Source organism: Numida meleagris, chromosome 3, assembly GCF_002078875.1.
Source record: "Numida meleagris isolate 19003 breed g44 Domestic line chromosome 3, NumMel1.0, whole genome shotgun sequence".
NCBI classification, from domain to species: Eukaryota; Metazoa; Chordata; class Aves; order Galliformes; family Numididae; genus Numida; species Numida meleagris.
In genome coordinates, this window is record NC_034411.1 from 82,555,275 (window position 1) to 82,578,490 (window position 23,216).

The following is a 23,216-nucleotide window of genomic DNA, read 5'->3' on the forward strand; positions in this document are numbered from 1 at the left end:
TATAACTTAATTGCTCCATCTAAGCCACCATTTAACTGTTTTGGCTGTCTCTGAAAAACAAGGAGCTTTTTCTCCTTGTCTGAAGGCTGCAGCTCAGAACAAATATTTTATTAAATAATGTAGCTAGAGAAACAGAGTCGAGCTTTAACTTTATTATTATTATTTCAATTGAATGAGTCCTCCTTTTCTCTCCTGCGAATAGGCAACGACTTGCCACACAGTCCTCATCTCTGCTTACTGGGAAGCAGAAATTCATTAAGAATAAAGAAAAAAAAAAACACCAACAAAACAAGCAAAAAGTCATGCTCAGAGTAGTTAAGGAAGCAGGAGAAAAGGAGCATCAAATCCCCAGGCGCTCACTGTTGATTTGATCTCTATCTGTGTACAGGAGCTTGACTAATTAATTGCATGTGGCTCCAAGTCTGTTTTCTGAATCTATTGCAGACTTCTGGATGCTGAGACTGCAGTGATCCCAGTCGGCACAGAAACCGCTGTGATGCTGAGACGCGCCTCACCACATGTTGGTTGGTACCAGCCTGCTGCTGCAGGCTGCTCGCTGCCACAGCACAGCGCAGCAGGCTGTGTGAGGCTCCCCCTCCTCAACAGCCCTCAGTGGTGCTCCTGTGGGTTTGGGTGCTTGTGTGAGGAGTACAAGGGTAAGGCGTGCTGTGTTCTGCTGGGTCACTGGTGCTGGGCAGAAACTCAAGCCCTAGCAGGGTGCAAGGCCTCAGCATTGCTTTTTAATATATATACATCTAGGAAAAAAAACGCAAAGAACCACCGTTACCAATGATAACAACAGAGTCTTGTAGCAAGTGCCCTGCAGCAGGCATCTGACCACAGCCGAAGCCACATTTAAAGCAAGGCGATGTCTCTGTAAGAGCTAACATCGATTTAACAAAGCGATGCCAGAGGGAACAAGGTAGAATAAATGTTTCCATGGAGTGGAAGTTGGTTCCTTTTCTCTTTTTATTTCCCCCTTCCTTTCTCCTTTCTTTTCCCTACATCTTCCTATTATTTTTTTCATCTTCAATTCATACTTAAACCCTCTCAACCTTTCTGAGAGTCAGGAGAATGGTTCTGAGAGTCAGGAGCCCTCAGAAAAGGTCAGACAACCCAAGTGCACAGTATTCTGGTTTTCCCATGGGCCTTCCAGTAGTACGGCACTCAGTCAAAGCAAACATGTGAATTTCATCTGTCAGAAGCATACTTTAAAGCTCAGTGATGTGTCTATAGCTTAAGGTACTTTTACTTTTTTTTATGTATATAGGTTTTATTTCTGTCAAACGTAAGCTGTCTTTTGTTTTCCTTCATGAGCCTGATTATTTTTCTGTACATTTCAATGGGAAGTGCATTGGGCTTCTCGCTGCCTTTCACAGGGCAGCATTGATCTCCTCTTCCATTTTGGAGGGAGGTGAATGGATGTGACAGCTTTGTCTAACTAGAGGAGCTTATCTTTTGTGTTTACAGTTAATTTCAGGATATCTTTCAGTATGACTGATGTATAAATGCCAATTGCGGGTGTGGGGTAGGTGGTAGGGGACTACTACACTCTTGCAGTTTCTGTATAGGCAATGTATATTGCTCTTAAGGTTAATAACAGAACAACTGATTTTTTTTTGTGTTGCTCTTCTGAGAGAGTGACTCAATTATTAAGTCATATATGCAGGCAGAATCTTGTTTATCTCGCAAAATACAAATAAATGCTCTGAGGGCTAACTGCAGGAGTTTCTGTATAAGCTAGAACTTAACTCCATAGGACACCAGCCCATCACCCCACCACCCAGGAACTGAGTGGATCATCACACCCAGTGTATGTTCTCAAAACCTCCTCCACAAAACACCTCAGCACATCTGACCTGCAGGATGCCTTCTCCCATGTAGGCTCACGGTGTCTCGCACTGCCCAATTAGAGTGCTGGGTACCATGGTGTTTCCATGACCTTGCTCATCTGTCTGCGTGTCCTCCCTCAAGTTATCTAAAAACTAAGATGTCTTCTCTACTGGTGTCCTTGAAGTGGCTTAAACTGGAGGACAGAAGCTCCTGAGAGTTTCTAATTCTGTGATCTTCCGACAGCTCAAATAATTTTAGTGACTCATAAGGAGACACAAAGGCCACCTTTTTCTCTGACTGTGAAAATCAGATGGCAAAACCCAACAAATTAGGCCTGAAAGAACTGAAAAACCTCTCTTTAGTTGCCTGGGAGGGAGGAAAGGAAGGGGATCAATGGATTCACTACAAAAGCAGTCACAAAGTTTCCTTTCTGTCCTGTCATCCGTAGTGTCTTCAAAAACACTTCTTCCTGAGACAGAGCTTGAACTGGTTCTTTTTCAGCTTTAGCCCTTTACGCTATTACAACTAATCCCCGGTGGAAATATTTCTTTTCCTTTCATTACTTTTTGTGCGAATATTTATACAGTTATCTTGCTGTTTCCTTTAATTCCTATCCCTTTAGACCAAATAAATTTATTTCTTGTCATCTTGCTTTCAAAATTGTATTTTTAAGTAATAAAGCAATGTTAAATATAGTTGGAAACAGACAACATAATGCATCTGAGATTTCACAATAATTTGGGCTTCTGGAGACAATAGTGTCCATTTTACTAAGACCAGCAATCCAGTGTTATGAATTAGTCCCTTGTCAGGAGTTTTTAAGCATTTGAAATAATAACTGTCTTTTAAAATAATTTACATGTGTGTGGTGTAAAAGCCTATTTTTGAGTCTTTATGTAAATTCTCCATCCTGTTTTAACACTAATTACAGTGAGAATTTGGACATTTAATTTTTAAACACTGAATTAATTTTTCCTTTTTCTTGTTTAAGCACTGTGCAATAGCTTGGAAACTCTTGTGACATCTGACAAGGGACTTCACAGCGCCTGATGGAACGTGTTGCATGCTCCCTCACATCCTGCTCTGGCAACAGTAACGCCATTCATCCTCCAGCAAGTGGGGCTGGGAGGAAGTCCAGGTTTATCGCTCTTTTCCTGGGGGAACTGGAAGGTTCAGGAAATTACGGGATTTAGAGATTCTTAACTTCTAAAGCATTTGCTTGAACTGCTCACGACTGAGAAGTTCAGTATGCCACATATATTTGCAAAGGTTCTTGCTTACAATTTGTGTACCAAATGGTATCCTGTAGTAGGCTTTTTAGCTGGCTCACATGGAAAATAGTGTAGAAGTTAGCAAAGACAGAATTCCTAGCATTCAACAGAAATTATCTCCTGTACAACTATAGTACATCAATTGCTATTTGATTGGTCCACTGTAATTCTTACACTCTGTATTGTAAAGTCATTTCCTGGTAGCCTATACAGGTCTTCTGTTAGCTTCTCTTCAGAGATACTCTTGAAATTAAAAGCAGACACGATGAGCACTGGAGGTTAATCACCAATTCTTCTGTGACGATCTTGACTGCCACTGGTTAAAACTTGTAAATGAACTTCAGGCAGAGTTATTGAGATTACACTGGCACTGACCAATATTTCTGATGGTTTGACCAGTAATTTGAGCTTTGCAAACTCCCACTTTTGGCTCTAAGCACTGGATATTTTAAAGCAGGCTCATAATGAGTCATAGAAAGTTACCTTTTCCAGGTGGCACTCTAGACACTTTTTGCCTATCTACTTAGTTTAAATTTACTAAGCAAGTAAGCAATAAAATATGGTCCATAGGGGTATATAAAACCAGAGTTTCTTGGATTTACTGCCAAGAGATGCATGATGAGTATGATTAAGAGGCACTTTATGCTGACTTTCTAATAACTCTCTGCTAAAATATGTACTTCAGACAGTTCTGTCAGCTTTATTGTTACTTTCTAATTTTGGTCTAAAGATTTTTATCAGATGTGATTTTTCCCTTTAGGGATTATAGGATGCATAAATTTTTCAAGATGAGAGAGTTTCTGTGATTCATTCCTGGGCTCTAGTGGTTAAGATGAAGCTCCTTACCAGTGTCTGTAGGCAGTGTTGTTTTTCACTCACTCTGAATTCTTTTCTTAAATCTTCAGATCCTCAGTTTGTTTTAATATTGTTTATCGTATAGAAAAAAAAATCCTTTATGTATGAGACTGGGGGGGCTGTATCCCAGTGTGGATAAAGGAAGTGTTATTCTTTTCATTACTGGAAAGAAACGGAGCTGAATTCCCGCAATTTTCCTTGTATTACAACTGAATTCAGACTGTGATTGTGCTGAAAGAGTGTAGAAATTGAAGTCATCTTTGGAAATCTACTGCCCTAAAGATAAATATATTATGTTTTATCTTCATTTTCATGATGAAAATTATTTCAGTCTTATATCTTTAAAATAAATATTAAAACTGTATCATTCTTAGCCATGAGTCAAATGTGTTTTGGACTTGACTCACTTGCCCAGCATAGTGTTGCTGCTCTCAGCCTGTCTGGCTTTTTGCTTTGGTCCAGAAGGGCACCAGTGACTCATAACTCCAGTGTCACACCAGCCAGACCTGCATGGATACAACTACACCAAACCACACCTCTAATGTCTAGGAGGACCTTACAGAAGAAAAAAGTAGAAGACTAAACTTTGCCATTTCTTGGAAAAAGCTGAGTGAAAACTCATAGAATTTTTTATTTTCTTGTAAAATATTTTGACTTTCCAGTAACAGCCCACAGAGGCAATGTGAATCTATGGGCTCAGTTCAGACCCACAAGCATAGGTATCCAGTTGTTTACTAGTTATCCTGCCTGAGTTCCTCTGTCCTATTTTCCAATCTTCTGAGCTCATTCTGGTTGAGTAAGTGCCTGTCCTTTGTCAAGATGAATCTATCTCCACAGTCTTTTGTCTGTATCTTGGCTTTGGTGGAATATCACCCGCTCAGCCATCAGACAGAAGCAGTTAGGTGTCCAGTGATAGTGAAGATGTCCTCATGCAGTTCTGGCTCCAGAGTATCTCAGTGGCGTTAGATGCTATTTCACCTTGAACTTGGAGTCTGAGAAGAGGACTCTACTGTACCTTGAGTTACTCAACAGCCTTTACTCTCCTCTTGTCCTTTTGAAGAACAGGTTTATAGGGACAAGTTGGCAGCAGTCCATTCCACCTTCAGGAAATCGTATCTGGTAAGGGATGAGACTCTAAATGTAGAGACCAAATTCTTAGCTAGTTTACAGTGGAAGTCTAGATTCCTAGCTTAGAGATATAAGCACTTTGAAATTGGTTTGTGTTGAGGACGTGCCTAGGATGAGCAAGGTGATGCTACTTGCTTCTTAATTGTGACTGAAGAAGAAACCTAGGTGACTAATTCAAAGTGCAGCCTCGGAGGGTATATCTATACAGGGTGCCAAGGAAACCATAATGAGCCTGCAAGAGAGCACGAGGGCACAGCCAGGTATGGCTTTCATACGCTGCCACTGAAGATGGGAATGCAGCTTTGCTGCTGTATCCAGGTTCAAATCCGTGCTTGGGGGTGGCTGTGGCTAGGCTGTTCGCTGTAGAGTATACAGTGCTTGTGAAACAGTGCAGCAGGTAAACTCCACTCACAGTGTGGACTGGGCTATGCACCACCAAACTATCCCACCTTGTTTCAAAAACACTCATTAATAAGCTCAATAGCTGTGTAAAACCATTTTATGGACTTCAATGTGGATTTGCTTGAATATTTACCTTTTTCTCAGATTCCTGTTTGTTTTTTTGTTTTGTTTTGCTTTGTTTTGGCTGCACTTGCCAAGTTCCACGTTCCTGCTGCGCTTTAGGAGTATTTATGATCATTAGCCCTAACATTAATGTGACCTTTTCTGGGAGGGTTGTGCTAAGCCTGCAATAAACATACTTCCCTCTAAGGGAGCTATTTGTGTCTCTTTGGAAATCTTCAGGTCAAATTGAAGACGCCCATTTCCTCTTTGTGGCAGTAGAAGTTCCCTGGGGAAAGTCCCAGGGCTGTCAAGCCAAACACACAGCACTGCTTTCTCTGAGCATGTGATGAACTTCATAGTTGTGTGACGGTCTACAAGCTGACTCTTATTTCTGTTCTCTTTGTCTTTGCTTCATCCTACCATAGATATATATACGTGCAGACATAGACACACGCACACATACTGTAACGGGGAACGTGGGCTGTGCTCATAGTTGTATTTTTGAAAGCTAAAATTAGGTTTTTGGTGTTAAAATTGTATACAGTGCCCAGGGCTGTGGTTCGGCTTTGCTTTCTCTCCATTCCCTCAGTAACCATAGCTACTGCACCTTCATTACTGTGAGCTTATTTCTCTGAGATTCCTTCTTTTAGAATTACTGGTGTAATTTCCTACAAATACCAGCAGAAAGCTCCTGCAGTGAACATCCCATCTCTTCCTCTGGCCTCAATCCCTTTCCTGGCCTAACTGCTCCACCCATAAATAAAACCTTCCCCCCGTTTGCTCTGTGCTTGGCTTCCCACCAAACAAAATTGGTTAGTCACCAATTTACCTGTACTCCTTTCAGTTGATGAGAGCACCTGATGCCACCTGTGTCTAATCTAAAGAAAATAACTAGTGCTCCTAGCTCCTGCTGAGTAAGGTGATGCTTAGCAGTAAAGCTTAAAAGATTGATTATCCTGAATCATTTTCACCAGCTACTGGTGCTGCTAGTATTTTTTAAAAATATATACTTGCAGTGCCTCTCTTCATAAAAACTATGCAAGGATTTCAGGTCTTTGGCTAGCAAGGGAGCATAAATCACCACAGACACTGTGATGCTGATGATTTGTATTCTTGAAGCACCTATTCCATAGTCCTGAACAGCTACAAAATAAAAGGCATTCCCTTGCCCCAGATGATGGATAATCTTGGCATAGAAGAAGGAAAATAGCAGATGGATATAGATGCATGGGGGAATACAGTCGGTCTGGGTCGGGACGATGCCAGTCTTAGCAACTGTCTAACTGCAGTTGAATTTTTGAGGCTTTATGACTGGATCATTTCAAAGGAGAGAGAGAATATAAAGATCTTGTAGTTCTAAAGTTCTTGTGCTATCATAAAAGAAAAGGAGGAACATTTTGTAACATTTCTAATAAGTAAGGAATGTCATTCCTTTTTTGTGTGATACCTGTTTACACTGTGGACTTCTACATGAATAACTCACTGCTGTATTTGTCACAATCCAAACCAATGCACTGCCATAAAAACAAAAACTAGACAATGATGCTTTTTTAATTATTATTATTTTTAATTTTGATATAGAACATGGCTGTCAAAAATGCTCTGGTTAGGTAAGCAGAATCCAGTTTGAGATTGATGACTTAATGCAGATGACTACAGCTCTTCCTAGTGCTGCATACTCCCATTTCAGTGAGTGTAGAGAGCCTCAGCTAAACAGCCATCAGCTGTCTGCTCTGCAGTGAGTCCAACCATTCTTAGGCTCCCTGAGCTGCATTGGTTGGGTTGTCATTGACTATAACAGAACTTGTTGGTTACATCCCCACTGACTGTCTTGGAGCTAGGAGAAACAGCCTAAATTTCCAACCTCTTCCATTCTGTTGCCCTCTCTTAAGCGGCCTGCCCAAATGTATCTGCTTAAATGAGATGTCCTCAGCTTGGCCAACAGATGCTGCTTTTTAGGTGTAGGTTTATCGTAAGACTGCTATGCTGGACGTCTCTGATTCCTCTGAGCACCTCAGATGTCACCAGACACCAGAGTTTGTGTGACTGATTCAACTGTCCTCACTATTTAATGCTTAAGAAGCCTGTTCAGAGCCTGCCAACATGATGTACATCTTCATGTTGGTAACCTCAGAGGCTGGTGTATGAGCAGTGGCTAAAGGATGACTTGGTAGCTTTCTCTTTCCTAGCGCTGGAGAAGTGCTCAGCCAAGATCTATGCAGAGGGAGCATCCCACTAGGGACAAAGAATTTGATGTGGGAGTGAAAGAAATCTAGCAGGCAGAGATCCTACACAGCATGCTCTCAGTTAAATGCTTTAGGTTGCCATGGCTTTTACTACAATAGATTGTCAATGCTATATTCTTACTTTGAATGTCTTGTCACGCGTGTCATATGAACTGATCGCTGTCTCTGCACTTTGTATCAGTGACTCAGCTTTGCAGGGAACAGGTACAGCAGGAGCTACTCATCAGGTAACAGCAGTGTGGCATCCCTGGCACAGGGGTGATACCTACTACCCTGTAGCCTGGGTCCAAACATTTTCCCCTGACAGCAGGCAAACCCACGAGCTGCCAGCCTCTCTGATTTGTGCCCTCGTGACAGAGCTGTGGTGCTGATGCGCCTTTCACTTGCTGTAGTGTTGCACAGGCCAGGTGATGGCATCTCACAGGTCTATGCTGATGTCTAACAGGTACACTAGGTCAATCCTAGGGCCAGGAAACTAAGAGATCCATACCTTGGTCCTGCACCTTGTGCATGCAGCTCACCAAGGTGAGGACACACCACTTTCTCAGTGTTTCCAATCTCATCCACTCTTCTGCATTCTCTGTGCTCACTTTCCACATCACTTTGTTGCATTTTGCATTTAATTTTGTGGGTAAACAGTGGTGTTGGACTCATGCACGCTATCTGATTTGCATTGGTGCTAACATGAGCTGATCCCAAGTGAGTTACTCAAGGTCAGGGATGTAGCTTGCTTGCTGTGGTTTTGTACAAGGGGCTGTACAATAAGTCCTTAACTGGGACAAGCAACTCGCTTTAATACATGAAAAAAAGAGGTTTATTTGCAAGGAGAACAAGACTGATGCTGCTGTTATGAAAAGCAGGCATGAGGAAGGATGTAAATTTTTGTTCACGTCTAAACTGTATGATTTTCTCTATATTGTTATATTGATTTGCTAGCCTTCTTCATTCTCGGAGGAGATAAATGCTTGCAGTAGAAGAATTCTTGGTTATTTCAGCATACACCTCTTTTGCAAATGAAAGGAAGTGTTAGAGAATGAAGAAGCAGCACTGCATCGCATATGAAACTGAGCTACATGCCGAGACATCCACAGAGGACCAGAATGCCTGTGTTGGTTTGTTGCCACACAGAGAAGCTGCAATTGTATTAATCTGTTGTTTTACTGAAGTGGAAATAGGAATACTTTTGAGCAAAGTTCACAAAGGTTGCTTTTAAATTTCAGTTTGTAAAGGATATTAGCTATTAAGAGATGTATTGGATAGCATCACCTTAGTTTTGAATATAGTATGCAAAAATAAAAATGTTATGGTTCCTCGTAGCAGGCTGTATTTAGACTTTGTGGTGGTTTTGTGCTATCTCAGAAAATCAGTGCAACAAAACTTTAATTTTTTTCAGTGCAGAGCTGCAGTCATTCTACATTCATTTTTTTTTCCCATAAAACACTTGTTTTACAGAGCAAACAACTTGAGAGGTATCCTGATTCCAACATATACGTAATTCAGGAAAAAAAAAAAAGATATTTTGATACTATTTAAGTAGCAGCTTTACTAAAGTTTTACTCAGAATGGTGTTCTCAGGAAAGCACAATTTTAACCATGTGAAAGGTTGAAACAGTTTACTAATCCTAAGAGAAAGAAACTACAGAAACATGCCAAATTTAGTTGTTTTAGTTGGAGTTATTACAGAAAACAGTGTGTCATTTTCTTCCAGAGAATTAGTGTCCATTTATTTATAGGAAGGGTAAAAGGTTTTGAAACTTCCCTTAAAGTATACAAATACACTGCATGAGGAAGAACTTAAAGCTTGTGAAGCACAGGCAGCACTCTTAGACTGTGTCATATGTGGCACTTCTTGTAAATGACCAATTGGAGAGGTTGCTCCAAGGTGAAGCAATCTGGCTGGGATGAAGTTGAGCTTCTTCACGATGGCTCCGTTTGGTGCTGTGTTTTGGATCTGTAGCTGAAACAGTGTTGGCACACCAACAGGCTGCTGCTAGTGTTTGCACAGCATCAAGGCTTTCTCTTTTTTCCACTGAGGAAATGAGTGGGCAGGAGATTGGGACGGCAACACAGCTGGGACAGTAGACCCAATAATGGACCAAAGTAATACGCCACACTGTAAGGCATCATGCTCAGCAAGAAAAGCTGAGGTAGGAGAAGAAGGGGTGGGCTGATGTTCAGAGACTGGCAGGACTGACATCAGTCTGCCTGTGCAATCTCCTTTGTTTCACTTCCTTTTTTCTCTTCCTTTATCTCAACTCACAGGTGCTGTCACTTTTGTTCTTCCTATGTTCTCCTTCCATCCTACTGGAGGAGAGGAATGAGCAAGCAGCCCACCATGGTCCTTTTTGGTGCCCAACATGGGGCTTGACCTCTCAAGACAAGGAGAGACTTGATTGAATGGCACCTCCTCCTCCTCCTCTGGAACAGAAGTTGCCACCCTTGTGCAATGACTTTAAGTTCTTGGGCATCCCTGCACAACAAAGGCTGTCATACCAGTGTGGGCTGTGAATATGGCTTGTCTTTGCTTAAGGGTAATCAACTAGCAAGGGATATGGCACAGGAATCTGTTCCAAGGCAGCCAGTCACTGGGTGACAAAGTGGGAAGGACAATCTGGACCCCGTCCTGGGTCCGGCTGGGATGGAGTTAACTCTCTTCATAGCAGCCTGTGCGGTACAGTGCTCTGGATCTGTGACTAAAGCAGTGCTGGTAACACCAAAACCATACAGCAGCTGGTATGCTGACACAGTCTGCCATCAAAGTGCCATCAGGTCTGCTATCTCCAAAGGACAGCCAAAACCAATGGAAGTTCAGAACCATCTTTAAATATACTTTGGTGTGTTCCAGGCCATCCTGGTAGGGCCCTGTTTAGTGATATTTTTCATCAGCTTCTTGTGCCATCTTGTAATTTACAGATTTAACCTAAAGAGTTCTCTTTTGCATTAGGACTCTGGTAGTGGTGGTAATAGTTTATTATCAGGTGTGTAATGTAACTTCTTACTTAAGAAACTGGTGCACTTGGGTCACTAGTACTAGAAATGGTCTTTACACTTTGTTTTGCAGTTTGTGCTGTTCTTTTGCAGTCATATAAACCAGTAGGTAATAACATCATAGTTAGCTTACAATAATTTATGTTTGGATGAAGCCCTAGAGCTGTGCTGCTATAAACAAAATCCCACAGGTAGCTGTATTTTGAATTTACTAGCCATCTCAGACAGATATACTAACTCTGGGAGCCTGGAAGAGTAATCAGTAATCAGCAAGTACATTGCATTCTCAATTAATTCACTACCACGGGTCTTGTGAAGGGCTTGTTTCTGCCTATGTTTAAAGGATGCTTCCTTTTTTTTTAACAGTGCATTTTGTAAAAGTAGTATGGAGTCCATCTGGCGGCAATTCATTTCATTCACTTTTAAGTCTGCTAGCTTAACCATCTTGTTTTCCTAAACTTCTCCAATGGTTAATGGGGCAAGGACCTTTTCTTGATCCTTCTTCACTTTATCTTACATTAGACGATAGCGAGAACTGACAGCAGACCTGTAGAGCAAAACAGTCAGTGCTGAGGACCTGGCATTCACAGTACAAACATTTTGGAGATCTTTTTCTTCTTGAGACTAGCCCTAGTCTTCTTCTATGGACTGAATGCCCATTGCACCTGGAGTGCATTAAGTGCACTCCTGTACTTTATCTTCCAGTTTGTTTTATCTAAAAAAAATCAAGTTAATGTGCTTTGAGACTGTGTGAATCATAATGTGAATCAAAGCTCAGTAGGTGGAAGGACTGGGAGGTTAGCGGTAAAAGCACTCTTCCAATCCAGACTAACACAGTAACAGAGATGCACTCTTAAAGAAAAAGAAAGAGGCACTTCTTCAGGCCTACGTTTAAGTGTTTGTGTTTGGATTAAGTGAATCATGACCTAAAAGTTCCAGTTTTTCTCCAGGGGACTCTGAGCAACTAGTTAGAGGCACACAAGCTGCAGATGTCCAATGCTGCAGGAGAAGCCAACATCTTCTTTCTTTATCTGAGACAGATGACAGAGATGTACTTGAGGATTCCTTTTGAGTTCTATTTTGTTATGCTTTTTGCTGTTGTTGTTTTTTTTTCATCAAATTGAATCACTTCTCATTTTCCATCATTTTCATACCCAGTATGCTAATCATGATTTCTTTCACAAGTTTTATTCAGTTCCTGATGTTTTCTTCCTGGCTCAAAATGTCTCGCAAACACATCAGCCATCACTAGCTTTCACCCCACCATCTGAGCTCCAACCTCATTAAATCTCAGGACTGCACAAAGGAATACTGGTGCTGGAAGAAGGTTTAAATCATATCTTGGTGGATGGCTGACGGCACCGAGAGCCTGTGGTCTATGAACACACTGAATTACCAAGCTCCTAAAAGAAGTAATGAATACTGCTCAAACTATCTGCCACAAGCATTCCTTTGTAATGTAGATGAAAGAGCACACCAAAGCCATGATACTGGAGCTGTGTCTGCTCAAAAAACAGCGCTGAGGATGGTTTCTCCTACTCTACGTTTTTAGTCCTAAAATTATACTGTGAGATTTGTTTTTGGTTTGTTTGTTTGTTTTTGGCATGCTCTCAGAACTACAGATTATTTTGCAGCTGAAGACCAGCTATGTTGTGTTACAAGGTGACACATTTCATGGAGATTTAATGCAAATATTAATCATTCACATCAGGAGCAGAAACCGAAGATCTCTCACATTTCTAGCAACTGCAGACACCTGCATGAGAGTGAACTGCATGAAAGTGAACTGCATGGGAGTGAACTGCTCGTGTCGAGCCAGCTCCCTTACAAAACATCCAGCACCATAGATGCTTTTGACAACCAACAAACTCAAAATTACTGTTCTTGCATGCCTGGAAACCTTTATTTCATTTTCATACTCTTTCCTTTGAAGAATTTATTAATGCATACAAACATGTAGCATGTTTTTTTAGCCTGTGTTTCTTGCAACATTTACCTTATCTCCTGATCTTAACCTGTAGCTTCCCATTACAAAGAAACGTTACCATAAAACACCACAAACCAAAAAATGCCATCATTTTAATGTTATACAAGTGTTCTACAAGTAAACTTAAGTGTACTGAACTTGGACAAAACACTTGATGCATTTTGAGCACACTACCACCAATATACTGCTGGCCCGCTTTGCCACATGCAGAAGGATGATGATGTGCTTATCGACTCATCTCTTTATTCTGAACAGAGGGAACTCACTTGGATGCCACTGGTCCATTCAGTCCAGCCAAACACTGATTTAAAAAACAGTGATGTCTTTCCCGAGCACATCAGAAGCTGCCTGTACTGTACAGAGCGTGCAAGGTGGGTTCAGGCTGTACTATGGGATGTTACGAAGCTAAGCAAGCTAATTTGGAATATTGCACACATTCACTATATTCAGATGATTTTATTTACTGCACCAAACTCCTGAAGTGCATACTCATTAGGATTACTTATTAAGGCATAATTCAGCTTGACCATATCAGAAGAGTTTTCTACATTTTGTTCGCTCTTCAGTGTCACCTGCAGTAGTATTACAGCTCTTCAACTTGCCACCTTGCATGCTCTGTTCAGGTGACAAGAACGCTTAATTCATGGGTGGCACTGAGCAGATAAAGGGTAGCAGGGCTTTTACAGGCTCTACTAAAGTGCTTTCTTCAGACTAGAAGTGCACAATACCATGGTGATAAGGCTGTCCTGTGCTGAGCTAAGGAAGCCCATAATAAAGAATGTAACAGGAGCAATAAGTAAGATAAAAAAAATTCTTTCATTCCAGAAACTGTGTATCTGCGTATATCAACTGCTTAAAGAGTTTTCTTTGAAGCTCATGTTTGAGAAGTGTTGCATGCTTCAGCCCCACATTAAATGGTTTCATGCCACAAACCGTGGGCCATTTATTGCTCATCACTCCAAAGCCACTGAACTCCTCAGCTGCACCGTCTGCTCCCTCCAGCCTTCCCACTGCAAATAAACAAGAGATTGGCAGGGACTGGAAGAACAGCAACACTGAAGAGGCATCAATAGGCACTAAGCAGGGCCGAGACAGAAAACAGCTCTGCTCCGTGCAGCCAGGGGCTGGGCTGGTGTTTTAGTGCTATGCAGAATAGATTAACCATGTGAACTGGCCCATATAGCTGTAAAAACCACTGGGCCCATGATAAGAAAATGAAAGACAGTATTGTTGATGGTTTCTGCTTTTGTTTGTTTCCTTTTATATCTCACTCTATGTATATCTGCCTTAATCACAAGCTTAAAAGCCCTGTGGAGGATCAGTGACCTAATTAAAAATTGCATCTCGGATGAAATTCACCAGCTTTTTTATTTATACAGGTTTCATACAGGTGATATACAAAGCATGATACAGGCTAGGATGGAAAGCAGGTGGTGGCAGTCACTGCCTGCAGTTAGTTGTCCTGTGTTGAATGACCTTGTGCCACCTTCAGGTGGGACTGACTGCTGTGGAGTTTATCAGACATAACAATGGCAGGCATCTCCAAATTGTCCATGGTGAACCGCATGAGATCCACAATTGTCCTCCACAAATGTCTATCATTTACCATTGACATTTTTTAATTTGTAGGAATCCAATGAGTTCCATGAGTCATGTCAAGCATGACGTCAATTAGATCTTTGAAATAGCTGCACTGCACCATCCTGACTATAGAAATTCACTCAGTCACATGAAAAACTCAGTTAAGAAAGAACAATAAGAGTTGGTTGTCTTGAAAACAGACAGAAGATTTGCTGACCATATCCTTCACAGGGCCACAGTGAGATCCTAATCTAGATAAACGAAAGCACCACTGGTTGTGTCTGCTTCTTTTTCAGATGACAGAAGTGGGCCAAATTTGCCATGTCTGCATGTTGCTACTGCTGGGCTGCACTTGCAGGGGTAGGTGACCACTAATTATGACTGTGAGATTACTGAAATTACTTTTTCATTACTAAGGTATGTTTTGCAGAGATCTGTTTAAGCTCTCACACATCACCCTATGAAGCTAAGTAAGGTGATAGTAATTCTTCACAAATCCTGGCTACCTCTTATTCACAATTGGAACCAGCAATAAATTGCATCTGTGAAAGAAGACATTGTTCATGGGAAAAACGTACAAGCCAGGCAAAGTACAGATCTGCCCCACCACATCCAAAGCTTAGAGTACTGTCATCTCAAAGATTCCAACCCACATCCCTCTGGGCAGCTGAGGGACAGCTGCGACTAACTGTTGACAAAAATAGGAAATGACTCATTCAGGGAAGGAGACCTTTCTTTCTCACTCAGCCGCATGACAGTGCAACCAGGTCCTAAACCAGGTGCCCCATCTCTGCCCAGCTAATGGTTCTTGCTAGATGTTAATCTATATAAGAGCTGTTCAATCCTCTTTTTCCTCAGCAGACTTTCTTAGCAACTAGCCATTGTCCAATGTGCATGAGAGTTGATTCCAGCTAAAACATAAGTTAGATGAGTGTTTGAAGGGGCTGGGTTTGTTTGTTGGTTGTTTTTTTTCTGTTGTTTTTTTGGAGTGCCATACCAACAATCACTCAATTCACTTTCTAATTCTAGCCCATTTGCTGATAAAACTCCTTCACAGCAATGACTAATGCCTTACAACATGTCTGGTTGGCTAACAAAACATGTACTACCCCGGTGACTCAGGCTTCAGCCAGCCCCACTTATGCCATCTCTTGCATGGATTGCAAGCAATATGATCTCCTCAGCTATCAGCTCTTAAGAAACTCCAAAATATTTCCCAGTAGTTCAGGAAAATCCATCACTTCAATTACATGGATTACCAGAATCAAGTCAAAGCAATCCTCTGCTCTTGGCACTGTCCAATGGTGACACCAAGTCAATTAATTTGACTCCCAGTTCTTATCAGTGGCCTGAGTTCCAGATCATTAAAAAATCCTCCTAAAACTCTGTGATGAGTTGACAAAACAAAACTGGCAGCTTTGCTCTGTGGGTATAACTGAGCTTTCTACAATAAGGTGCAATTATTTGTACAAGAGAGAGCTTTCTTACAGGAAGATTTGTGTGTGTAATCAATCACCACACAAGCTAAAGATTCACAAAATCTTCACCTGTTTCTGGATGCGTGTGACATGTAGGTTCCTTGTGAGGTTCTGCTGTCCCTAATATAAACACAGTCGATGTGGGAAGCATAGATAAAAGCTGTAACAGGAGGGCAAGCTGAGCTTCATCACTATCCAGTGCTCCACACAATGGACACTCACAAGCAGTTTGCAGGGAAGAAGGCAGAGATCCATGAGTGTGAACCAAGGCCTGACAATTCTGGTTAGAAGCAAAGAAGACATTTTTAATCCCAAGGTAAGCGCAGCCACTGCAACAATACGATAAGCCTCCATCTCACCAGCTCTTCACTCCAGGCAGCGCTTCTGTCCAAAATACACAGTCTAGCCAAGTACAAAGCTGCCTGCCTTGCCCTGCCAAATCTGCCCTCCATTGCCATGTCAATTCTATCCCCAAAGCCTGAGGGATGTTAGGAAGAGCTGAAACCGGCTGGGAAGCACGCTGCAGCCCCTCCAGCCCTGCCTCCTGCACGTGCCCTGAGCCCTCCTCACAGGAACCCTTCCCGTGTGCTATGCAACCCGTGCCCGCACGCTGCTGGTCACAAAACGAGCGGCTCCGCAGAAGGGGCTGCCATCTTCTCGACGCGCACCCGGATCCACTCGCTCCTCTCGGCACTGTCCCGGTGGGCGCCGAGCTCTCCTCGGAGAGGAGAACCCTTCACGCAGCGCGGACTCCCAGGGCGCTCCCAGCGTCGCCTCAGCACCGTCCCGAGCCCCGAGGCAGGCCCGAGCCCCCTCCCCGCCACCCGGGCACCCCCTGCGGAAGCCCCGGAGCCCGCAGCTCCGCCCCGCGCCCGGCTGTGGGCTGGGGCCGGGCGGGGGAGCGGCCCCGGCGGCCCCGGCCCCGCCCCGCCATGCCGCAGCCGTAGGCAGCCGGCGGCCGCTCCCAGCCCTCGGCCTCCGCGGCCTCCGGGAGGCGCGGCGGCGGCCCGGCGCTGCCCGATGGGCGGCCTGCTGAGCGGCGTCAGCTTCAAGGAGCCCACCACGGTGGAGGACTGCGACTCCACCTGGGAGACCGACTCGGAGCCCGAGGCGCCGGAGCCCGGCGGGGAGCCGCGGCGGCAGCAGCAGCAGCAAGAGGGGGTGTGCACCGCCGCGGGAGGCGGGGAAGAGCCGCCCGCCGCTGACGGCCGGCCCGAGGAGCCCCCGCGGCAGCCGGAGGAAGGGGAGCGGGCGGAGGGGGACGCCGGCGGCCCCGAGCAGGTACCGCCCGCGCCGGAGCACCCGCGGGTCGGCCCCGCGCCGCGGCGGGCCGGGAGGAGGGAAGGAGGGAGCGAGGCGGCGTGCCGCCTGCAGAGCGTGGGCCGGTACCGCCCCGCTCTGTGGAACCGCCGGCGGGGAAAGCCGGGGGAGGTCGGGCTGCTCCCGGCCGGAGGCGTCATGTCAGGGTGCGGATCTCCGCGTCGCCGCTGGAAGGAACGGCACGGCGCTCGGGCAGGGAAGAGGCCGCAGGCAGCCCGCCTCCATCCCTCGGGCCTGGCCGCTCGCGGCTGCGGGAGCCCCGTGCAGGGCTGGGAAGCGGGTCGTACCCCGCGGCCCCGGAACAGCCCAGCTGAGAGCAGCGAGGCCTTCGGAGCGTTGCTCCCGTTTCTAGTGGAGGTTCTCTGTTACGTTGCGTTTAGTCTGGAACTCGTCCTCGGCGTTAAACGGTTGAAGAGCCGGAGTGCTGGGGCAAGGCGTGGCAGGGAGGCGTGGCACCCGCCGGCTGTGAGCAGGGTCCCGCTGCGGAGGAGCAGTAGCGAGGCTGGCCCTAGCGCTCCGCAGCGCGGCTTGGCCAGCAGTGTCACTGGAGTTTGCTCTGAGTGTGGGGTGGACCGGCTGGGTCTGGGCTTTTGGCTTAGAAACTGCCGCTGTGCAAAATTAAACAAGTGTAAGCATTTATTTTTTCATTTCTACTTGATACACGGTAGTAGTAGCTTGCTGATGCCTGTGTCGGGGGCTATTGCTTGCTTAGGTAAGCACGTTCTGCCAACAGTCGAAGTTGGGCTGCAGGGAAACCAGTGTCTGTTTGTCAGTAATGTCATACTGATAAGCAATGAGTGTACAGTAATAAAGGGAATTGTCCGGTATGGTCACAGGGAACTTCCCTTTTTAGTCCTGATGTTAACCTATTGCCAGCATATGGCGAGATGTGGAATTACTATTTTTTTTTCTCCTTTATTTGGCCTTTACTCTTAGTGTAGAGACTTACTTTAGTAAATTAAACAATCCAAATCTCTTTGTTACGGTATAGTTATAAATAAATTACATAGGAAAATGAAGTGGTTGACAGTAAGTTAAATTCTCTGTAGAGCAGTACTCCCTTTTCTTCAATACATGCTGGTTTTTCCAGTGTTCTGCCCAGTCAGTCGGATGACGTCCATTGACCTTGATGTGCTCTGGTTGTTTCAGGTCACAGCAAACAGCTGCTGTTCAGGGCAAGGCCTTATACAAGTGCATTTTCTCTTTGCAGGTTTTCCTTTGGGAGTTTAGTGGTACTTCCTTCTAGGATTTAAACTTAAGTTCTAAGAAAAGAATAATACAAAATGGTTCGTGAAAGCATTTGAACTACAGATTGGCTTGACTGTGACTATTTGTTTTCTTACACTGATGCAGCGATAGCAATTAAGTCAAGGTACACATGACAAATACGATTTGCAAATAGTGTGGTTTCCTGTTCAAAATTACTGATGTCTCTGCAGTTTCACATTGTTACTTTATTTAATCTTCTGTTAGCACCATCTTGGTTGCTTCAAAGTCTTACTTACATCCAAATTTAAAAAGTATGTGTTGTTAAGTATTTAGCAGAGAGGCGTTTGTTGTTCGACCAGACAGGAGGCAAATATGTGTGCTTGCGTATGTTTACATTGCTGAAATCAATGTGAAAAATAATTTCTTTAATATTACTCGGGTTCAGTATTTAGTGTGTTTGCAGACCGTTATTATCTACTTTTTAAATGTTTCAGAGTGGTGATGGAACCGAGCTGACAGCCAAGCCAAAGAGAAGCTTCTATGCAGCAAGAGATTTATACAAGTACCGACATCAGTATCCAGTAAGAATATTTTACGGTTTAAAATTCTCTTTTTAGTAGAGAGCAGCACACAACCTGGAAATTCCTTCCTACTGGGGTGGCCCAATGTATGTCAGCGGGAGAGGGATGAAACAAGGGCAGCATCTTTTCGTCCTTGATGCATGTGCAAACACATGAGGTGTGTAAGCCTGGGAATAGTGGCAGGATCCCAGAAAGAGATGTATGCTATGAACACTGAAGAGGGTACATAGAGACTGGATAATGTATTATTTGTCTCTTGGAAGTTCCTTGATACAGAAGTCCAGGTGCTGGTATGCTTGTTATTTCTCCTCAGTAGGAGAAGGTGGTCAGAAAGAACTGGCCAGTCTTTAAACTGCTTACCTGAGCTGAATCTTCAAGTTCTTTCAGTTTTTCTGAAATGCTGAACCTTTATTGTCCTCAAATTATTCAAAAAGCAGAATGTCACTTTGTGGGTATTCTCAGTAGTGAGTTATGTTTTGTAGACTGATGATGTCCTGTTTTCTTTCTTTCAGCAGAACTTTAAAGATCTTCGATACCAAAATGACCTGTGCAATCTCCGCTTTTACAAAAATAAAATCCCTTTTAAACCTGATGGTGAGTAATCTGTGACAATAATAATGATAACGGTAGAATGTTCACCCATAACAATAACAGAGTGAAACTGTTATTCTTACAGTGCTGATAAATTAGAGGTGTATAGCTATATATTGTATGATTTGAACCTCCCGTGTTGGACTAGCATGATAACGCAGACTGATAATGCTTAAACCAAAGTTTGCTTCTACTCTAGACAGGTGGTGCTTTGCTTATGTGCTGAAAAGTATGATGAGACGTTGTTAGCACAGCTCATTTACACTAGTGGCACTGCCTTTTATTAAACAAAGATAAAGCTGTTCTACCATGCTTAGCAAACTCTTACAGCTTAAAAAGGAGTCACAGGGATCAGGGTGTTATTCCTAGCATCATGTGAAGGGAAAATGAATGTGTTGTCATTTCCTCATGTGTGAGAAATTGTTTTGTTGTCATTGTTATAATAATCAAAGTCCCTGGTGGTTCTGATAATGAAACAGGACTCTCACACGCACAAATGCAGAACGAGCTGGAAAATGACAAGCCCTGCTCTGGAGAGTTTGCTGTCCTCTTGTCTCATACTTTCGCTACAGACAGATGGAGGAGCAGAAGGAGACAATAAAACAGCGCTGTTTAGAATGATAGGCAGGAGTCTTGGCACGTAAGAGCTTAGCCATTGACAAAGAAAAAAACCTTCAAGCAGCAGAGTTCTGAAAGAGTGAGGAGGTTACTTTGAAGATGTTTGCAGAGAGATTTTCTCAGCATGAGAGTAGCTGAAATACAAAAGTGCGTATTTGAATACATAAGGAGTGAGAAGTGGAGGCTGCTGTTGAGGGCTGGTCAGAGGCAGGAATCAATTCTCTTAGCAGCAAATAGGTTGTGACCCATAGGATGGGACAGATCACAAAAGACTTTGAAAATGAAGTCACGTAGCTTTTTTTTTTTTTGATGTTACAGAAAAGGACTTCACAGACTTCTCAATGGAAGAACACAAAGCAAAAAGAAAAATCAATGTAAAGTTTTAAAAAAAAAAAAAAAGCTGTTGTTGTCTAGAAACATGTTCTCAGCAGCATTCAAAGTAGATGTAAAGGTGGCAACAATGCACTTCTCAAGGTCAAGAAAAACGGTGTGGAGGTGAAATATCAAAATTCTAATGGAAAGCTGGAACATTATAAAGAAGGATGTAAAGATGTTAGTATAGCATGGAAGGCTGAAAATGACAGCTGTTTAAAGGCAAAATAGTGAGTGATAGTAACCTCAGCAAGTGAGAAGATAAGTCAGGTTATGCAAAAGAAAGATAATAATCCTGAATTTTATACAGATATAGACAGGTTAATGCTGAAGACTGCATTTTTAGCTTGGCTAAATGAGAAGTTAGATCTATGAGTTACCAGTGCATAGAAAGCAAATTCACAAGCCGCTATGCAGAGAGCAGATAAAGAAAGGGAAAGGTACTGAGGACCATGTGAGCCTGAAACCAAAAGGGTTTGGGGGGTCATTTAAGGGCTGGAAAAAGAAGGAGGTATTCTGGAGGATTAGCCAGGAGAAGAGTCTCGGAAGCTAGAGGAGGCCTTGTCTCCTAAGAGAAATTTTAGTTTTTGCAAGTTTTAACATTTTCTCTTTTAGGAGAAAATCATGAGGGTGGCGTCAAAAGTAGCTGATAGGCTGTGAAAGGTGAAGTCACGATGGCAGAGCTCTGGCTGTGAAGATATTTTTGAGAATGAGAAAAAATAGTCACCACCTTAACCTAGCCCTGGGTCTGTGAGAGTATTTAATGGGAGTTTAAGCTACCACATTATGGACTGAAGTAGTGGGGAGTATTACTGGGGGAAAGATGTTTGTGGAGCAATCCTAGATAGGAAGTTTAATTCCACAACCTGCAGACTCTTGAGTTTACCCTGTCTCTAGTTGTTGGAATTGAGCAGGAAGCTTTCTGATATTTGAAACATAGCTACTTTTCAAGTTCTGTGCGGTGTGATGAGGGTAGGAGAGCCTCTTAGTCAGATCCTTTTCAGCCTTGCCTGCACTGTAAACTTTGTGTTCTTATCTCTTTGGCTACTTTCTCTATTTATTTATTTTTTTTAAAATACAAAGGGAGTTTTCACTTGGTATTGGGACTGACATGGAAAATTTCACTAGGCAGAGAGATATCCCATGTGTAATAGGAGACTATTCAAATGGGGCTTTGGGCTTTTTAGGCTACTCCTGTGCTATTTGAATGTGGGAGAGACCATGCTGCCATGGTTGAACTGTTGGTTTCAGACTAAAAATGCGCTAATACTTGCTGTTCATGGAAAGAGAGCATAGATTTTAGAACAAGTAATGTCCTTGTATGCACGTGCACAGTGCCTGAAAGGACACTCTGGTCTGTATCTGAATCTCATGTCCGTGGTCTCGATGTGAAGAATGATTACTTTTCTTCTAGGTGTACTTTATCTCCTTTTTCTGTCACTCTGTGAGAGGAACTGACTATATGCCACAACTCTTCTGAGACTTCTAAAAGCTGAAATTTCCATCTGATGAGCTTGACCTGAGGCTCCAAGGTCCAACTTGTAGCAATGGCTTCAATACTCTTGGCCACAGAATATTGCCAAAGATTTTCAAATCTTCATATTAGTTGCAACTGGAGAGATTCCTAGAATGAAAGATTTATTAAAGTGTTGAGGCCTTATTCTACTAAGACAGGATATACATAGAGCTTTGATGTGTTAAAGCAATGGCAGCTGATTCATGTTTCAATGATTTGCTTAAGTGGTTTGTCAATTACCAGCCAGTGTGATAAAGGAAACTAGAGAATGAGAATATTTAGAAAAGTGTATTTCTTTAAGTTATTGTCATGTACCCTCAGGTGTTATAAGTCAATTGATTTTTTTGAATTAAAATTTGATAAAACTCTTGTTTTTAATTAAGTTTCAGCAACTGAATTAATTAGTTTTAAATAGACCTTGCTTTACACAGTATGTGAAAGAAAATTAAAGCATGTATTCTGTCAGTATGATGCATTTGACTTTTATTTTATGTAGCTGAAAGCTGGTTTTGATGGCTACCTAACCATTTTTTTTCTAACTATTTTTATGCAGGAGTTTATATTGAAGAAGTCCTAAATAAATGGAAAGGAGACTATGAAAAACTGGAACATAACCACACATACATACAGTGGTTGGTCACTTACTACCTATTTCTGTTTCAAAGCATTAGGTGGATTAGGTGTTTATGTGCTGTAATTCATTGTTGTTTTTTTATTTTTTTAACAGGCTTTTCCCACTGAGGGAACAAGGTCTGAACTTCTATGCGAAAGAATTAACTACATATGAAATTGAGGTAATACAGGTTGAGCTTAAAACAAACCATCACATTAATATTGATACATAACTACTTTTTGTTATGCAGAGTTGTTTTATACATTGCAGAAGTACTTGCTTTAATGCCACTTTGAATTTTGGATGTTTTCTTTATTAGGAGTTCAAGAAAACAAAAGAAGCAATTAGAAGATTCCTCTTGGCTTACAAAATGATGCTGGAATTTTTTGGAATAAAACTAATTGATAAAACTGGAAATGTAGCACGAGCTGCTAACTGGCAAGAAAGATTTCAGCATTTGAATGAGTAAGTAATGACATGCACTCAATGCTCTAGAACTGCTGTGGAATCTCTTTAGTCTTTTGT

The 23,216-nt window shown here is 42.7% G+C and overlaps 1 protein-coding gene across 7 annotated transcripts in view; it reads left to right on the forward strand.

Moving 5' to 3' along the window:
- The window catches only part of OGFRL1 (opioid growth factor receptor like 1), an 80,086-nt gene that overhangs the window by 47,897 nt on the left and 8,973 nt on the right, over nt 1–23,216 (forward strand). For 3 of the 7 annotated variants that reach the window (XM_021393183.1, XM_021393181.1, XM_021393182.1), the window contains 8 exons: nt 445–524; nt 10,100–13,183; nt 14,690–14,753; nt 18,895–18,981; nt 19,494–19,575; nt 22,632–22,710; nt 22,806–22,872; nt 23,011–23,156. In XM_021393183.1, the coding sequence (XP_021248858.1) occupies nt 14,715–14,753; nt 18,895–18,981; nt 19,494–19,575; nt 22,632–22,710; nt 22,806–22,872; nt 23,011–23,156 (500 nt within the window). In that variant the 5' untranslated portion in view covers nt 445–524; nt 10,100–13,183; nt 14,690–14,714. Of the gene's footprint in view, nt 1–444; nt 525–10,099; nt 13,184–14,689; nt 14,754–16,800; nt 17,153–18,894; nt 18,982–19,493; nt 19,576–22,631; nt 22,711–22,805; nt 22,873–23,010; nt 23,157–23,216 lie in introns of those variants that run through there. The other 4 variants (XM_021393184.1, XM_021393180.1, XM_021393179.1 and 1 more) reach the window with 4 other exon arrangements.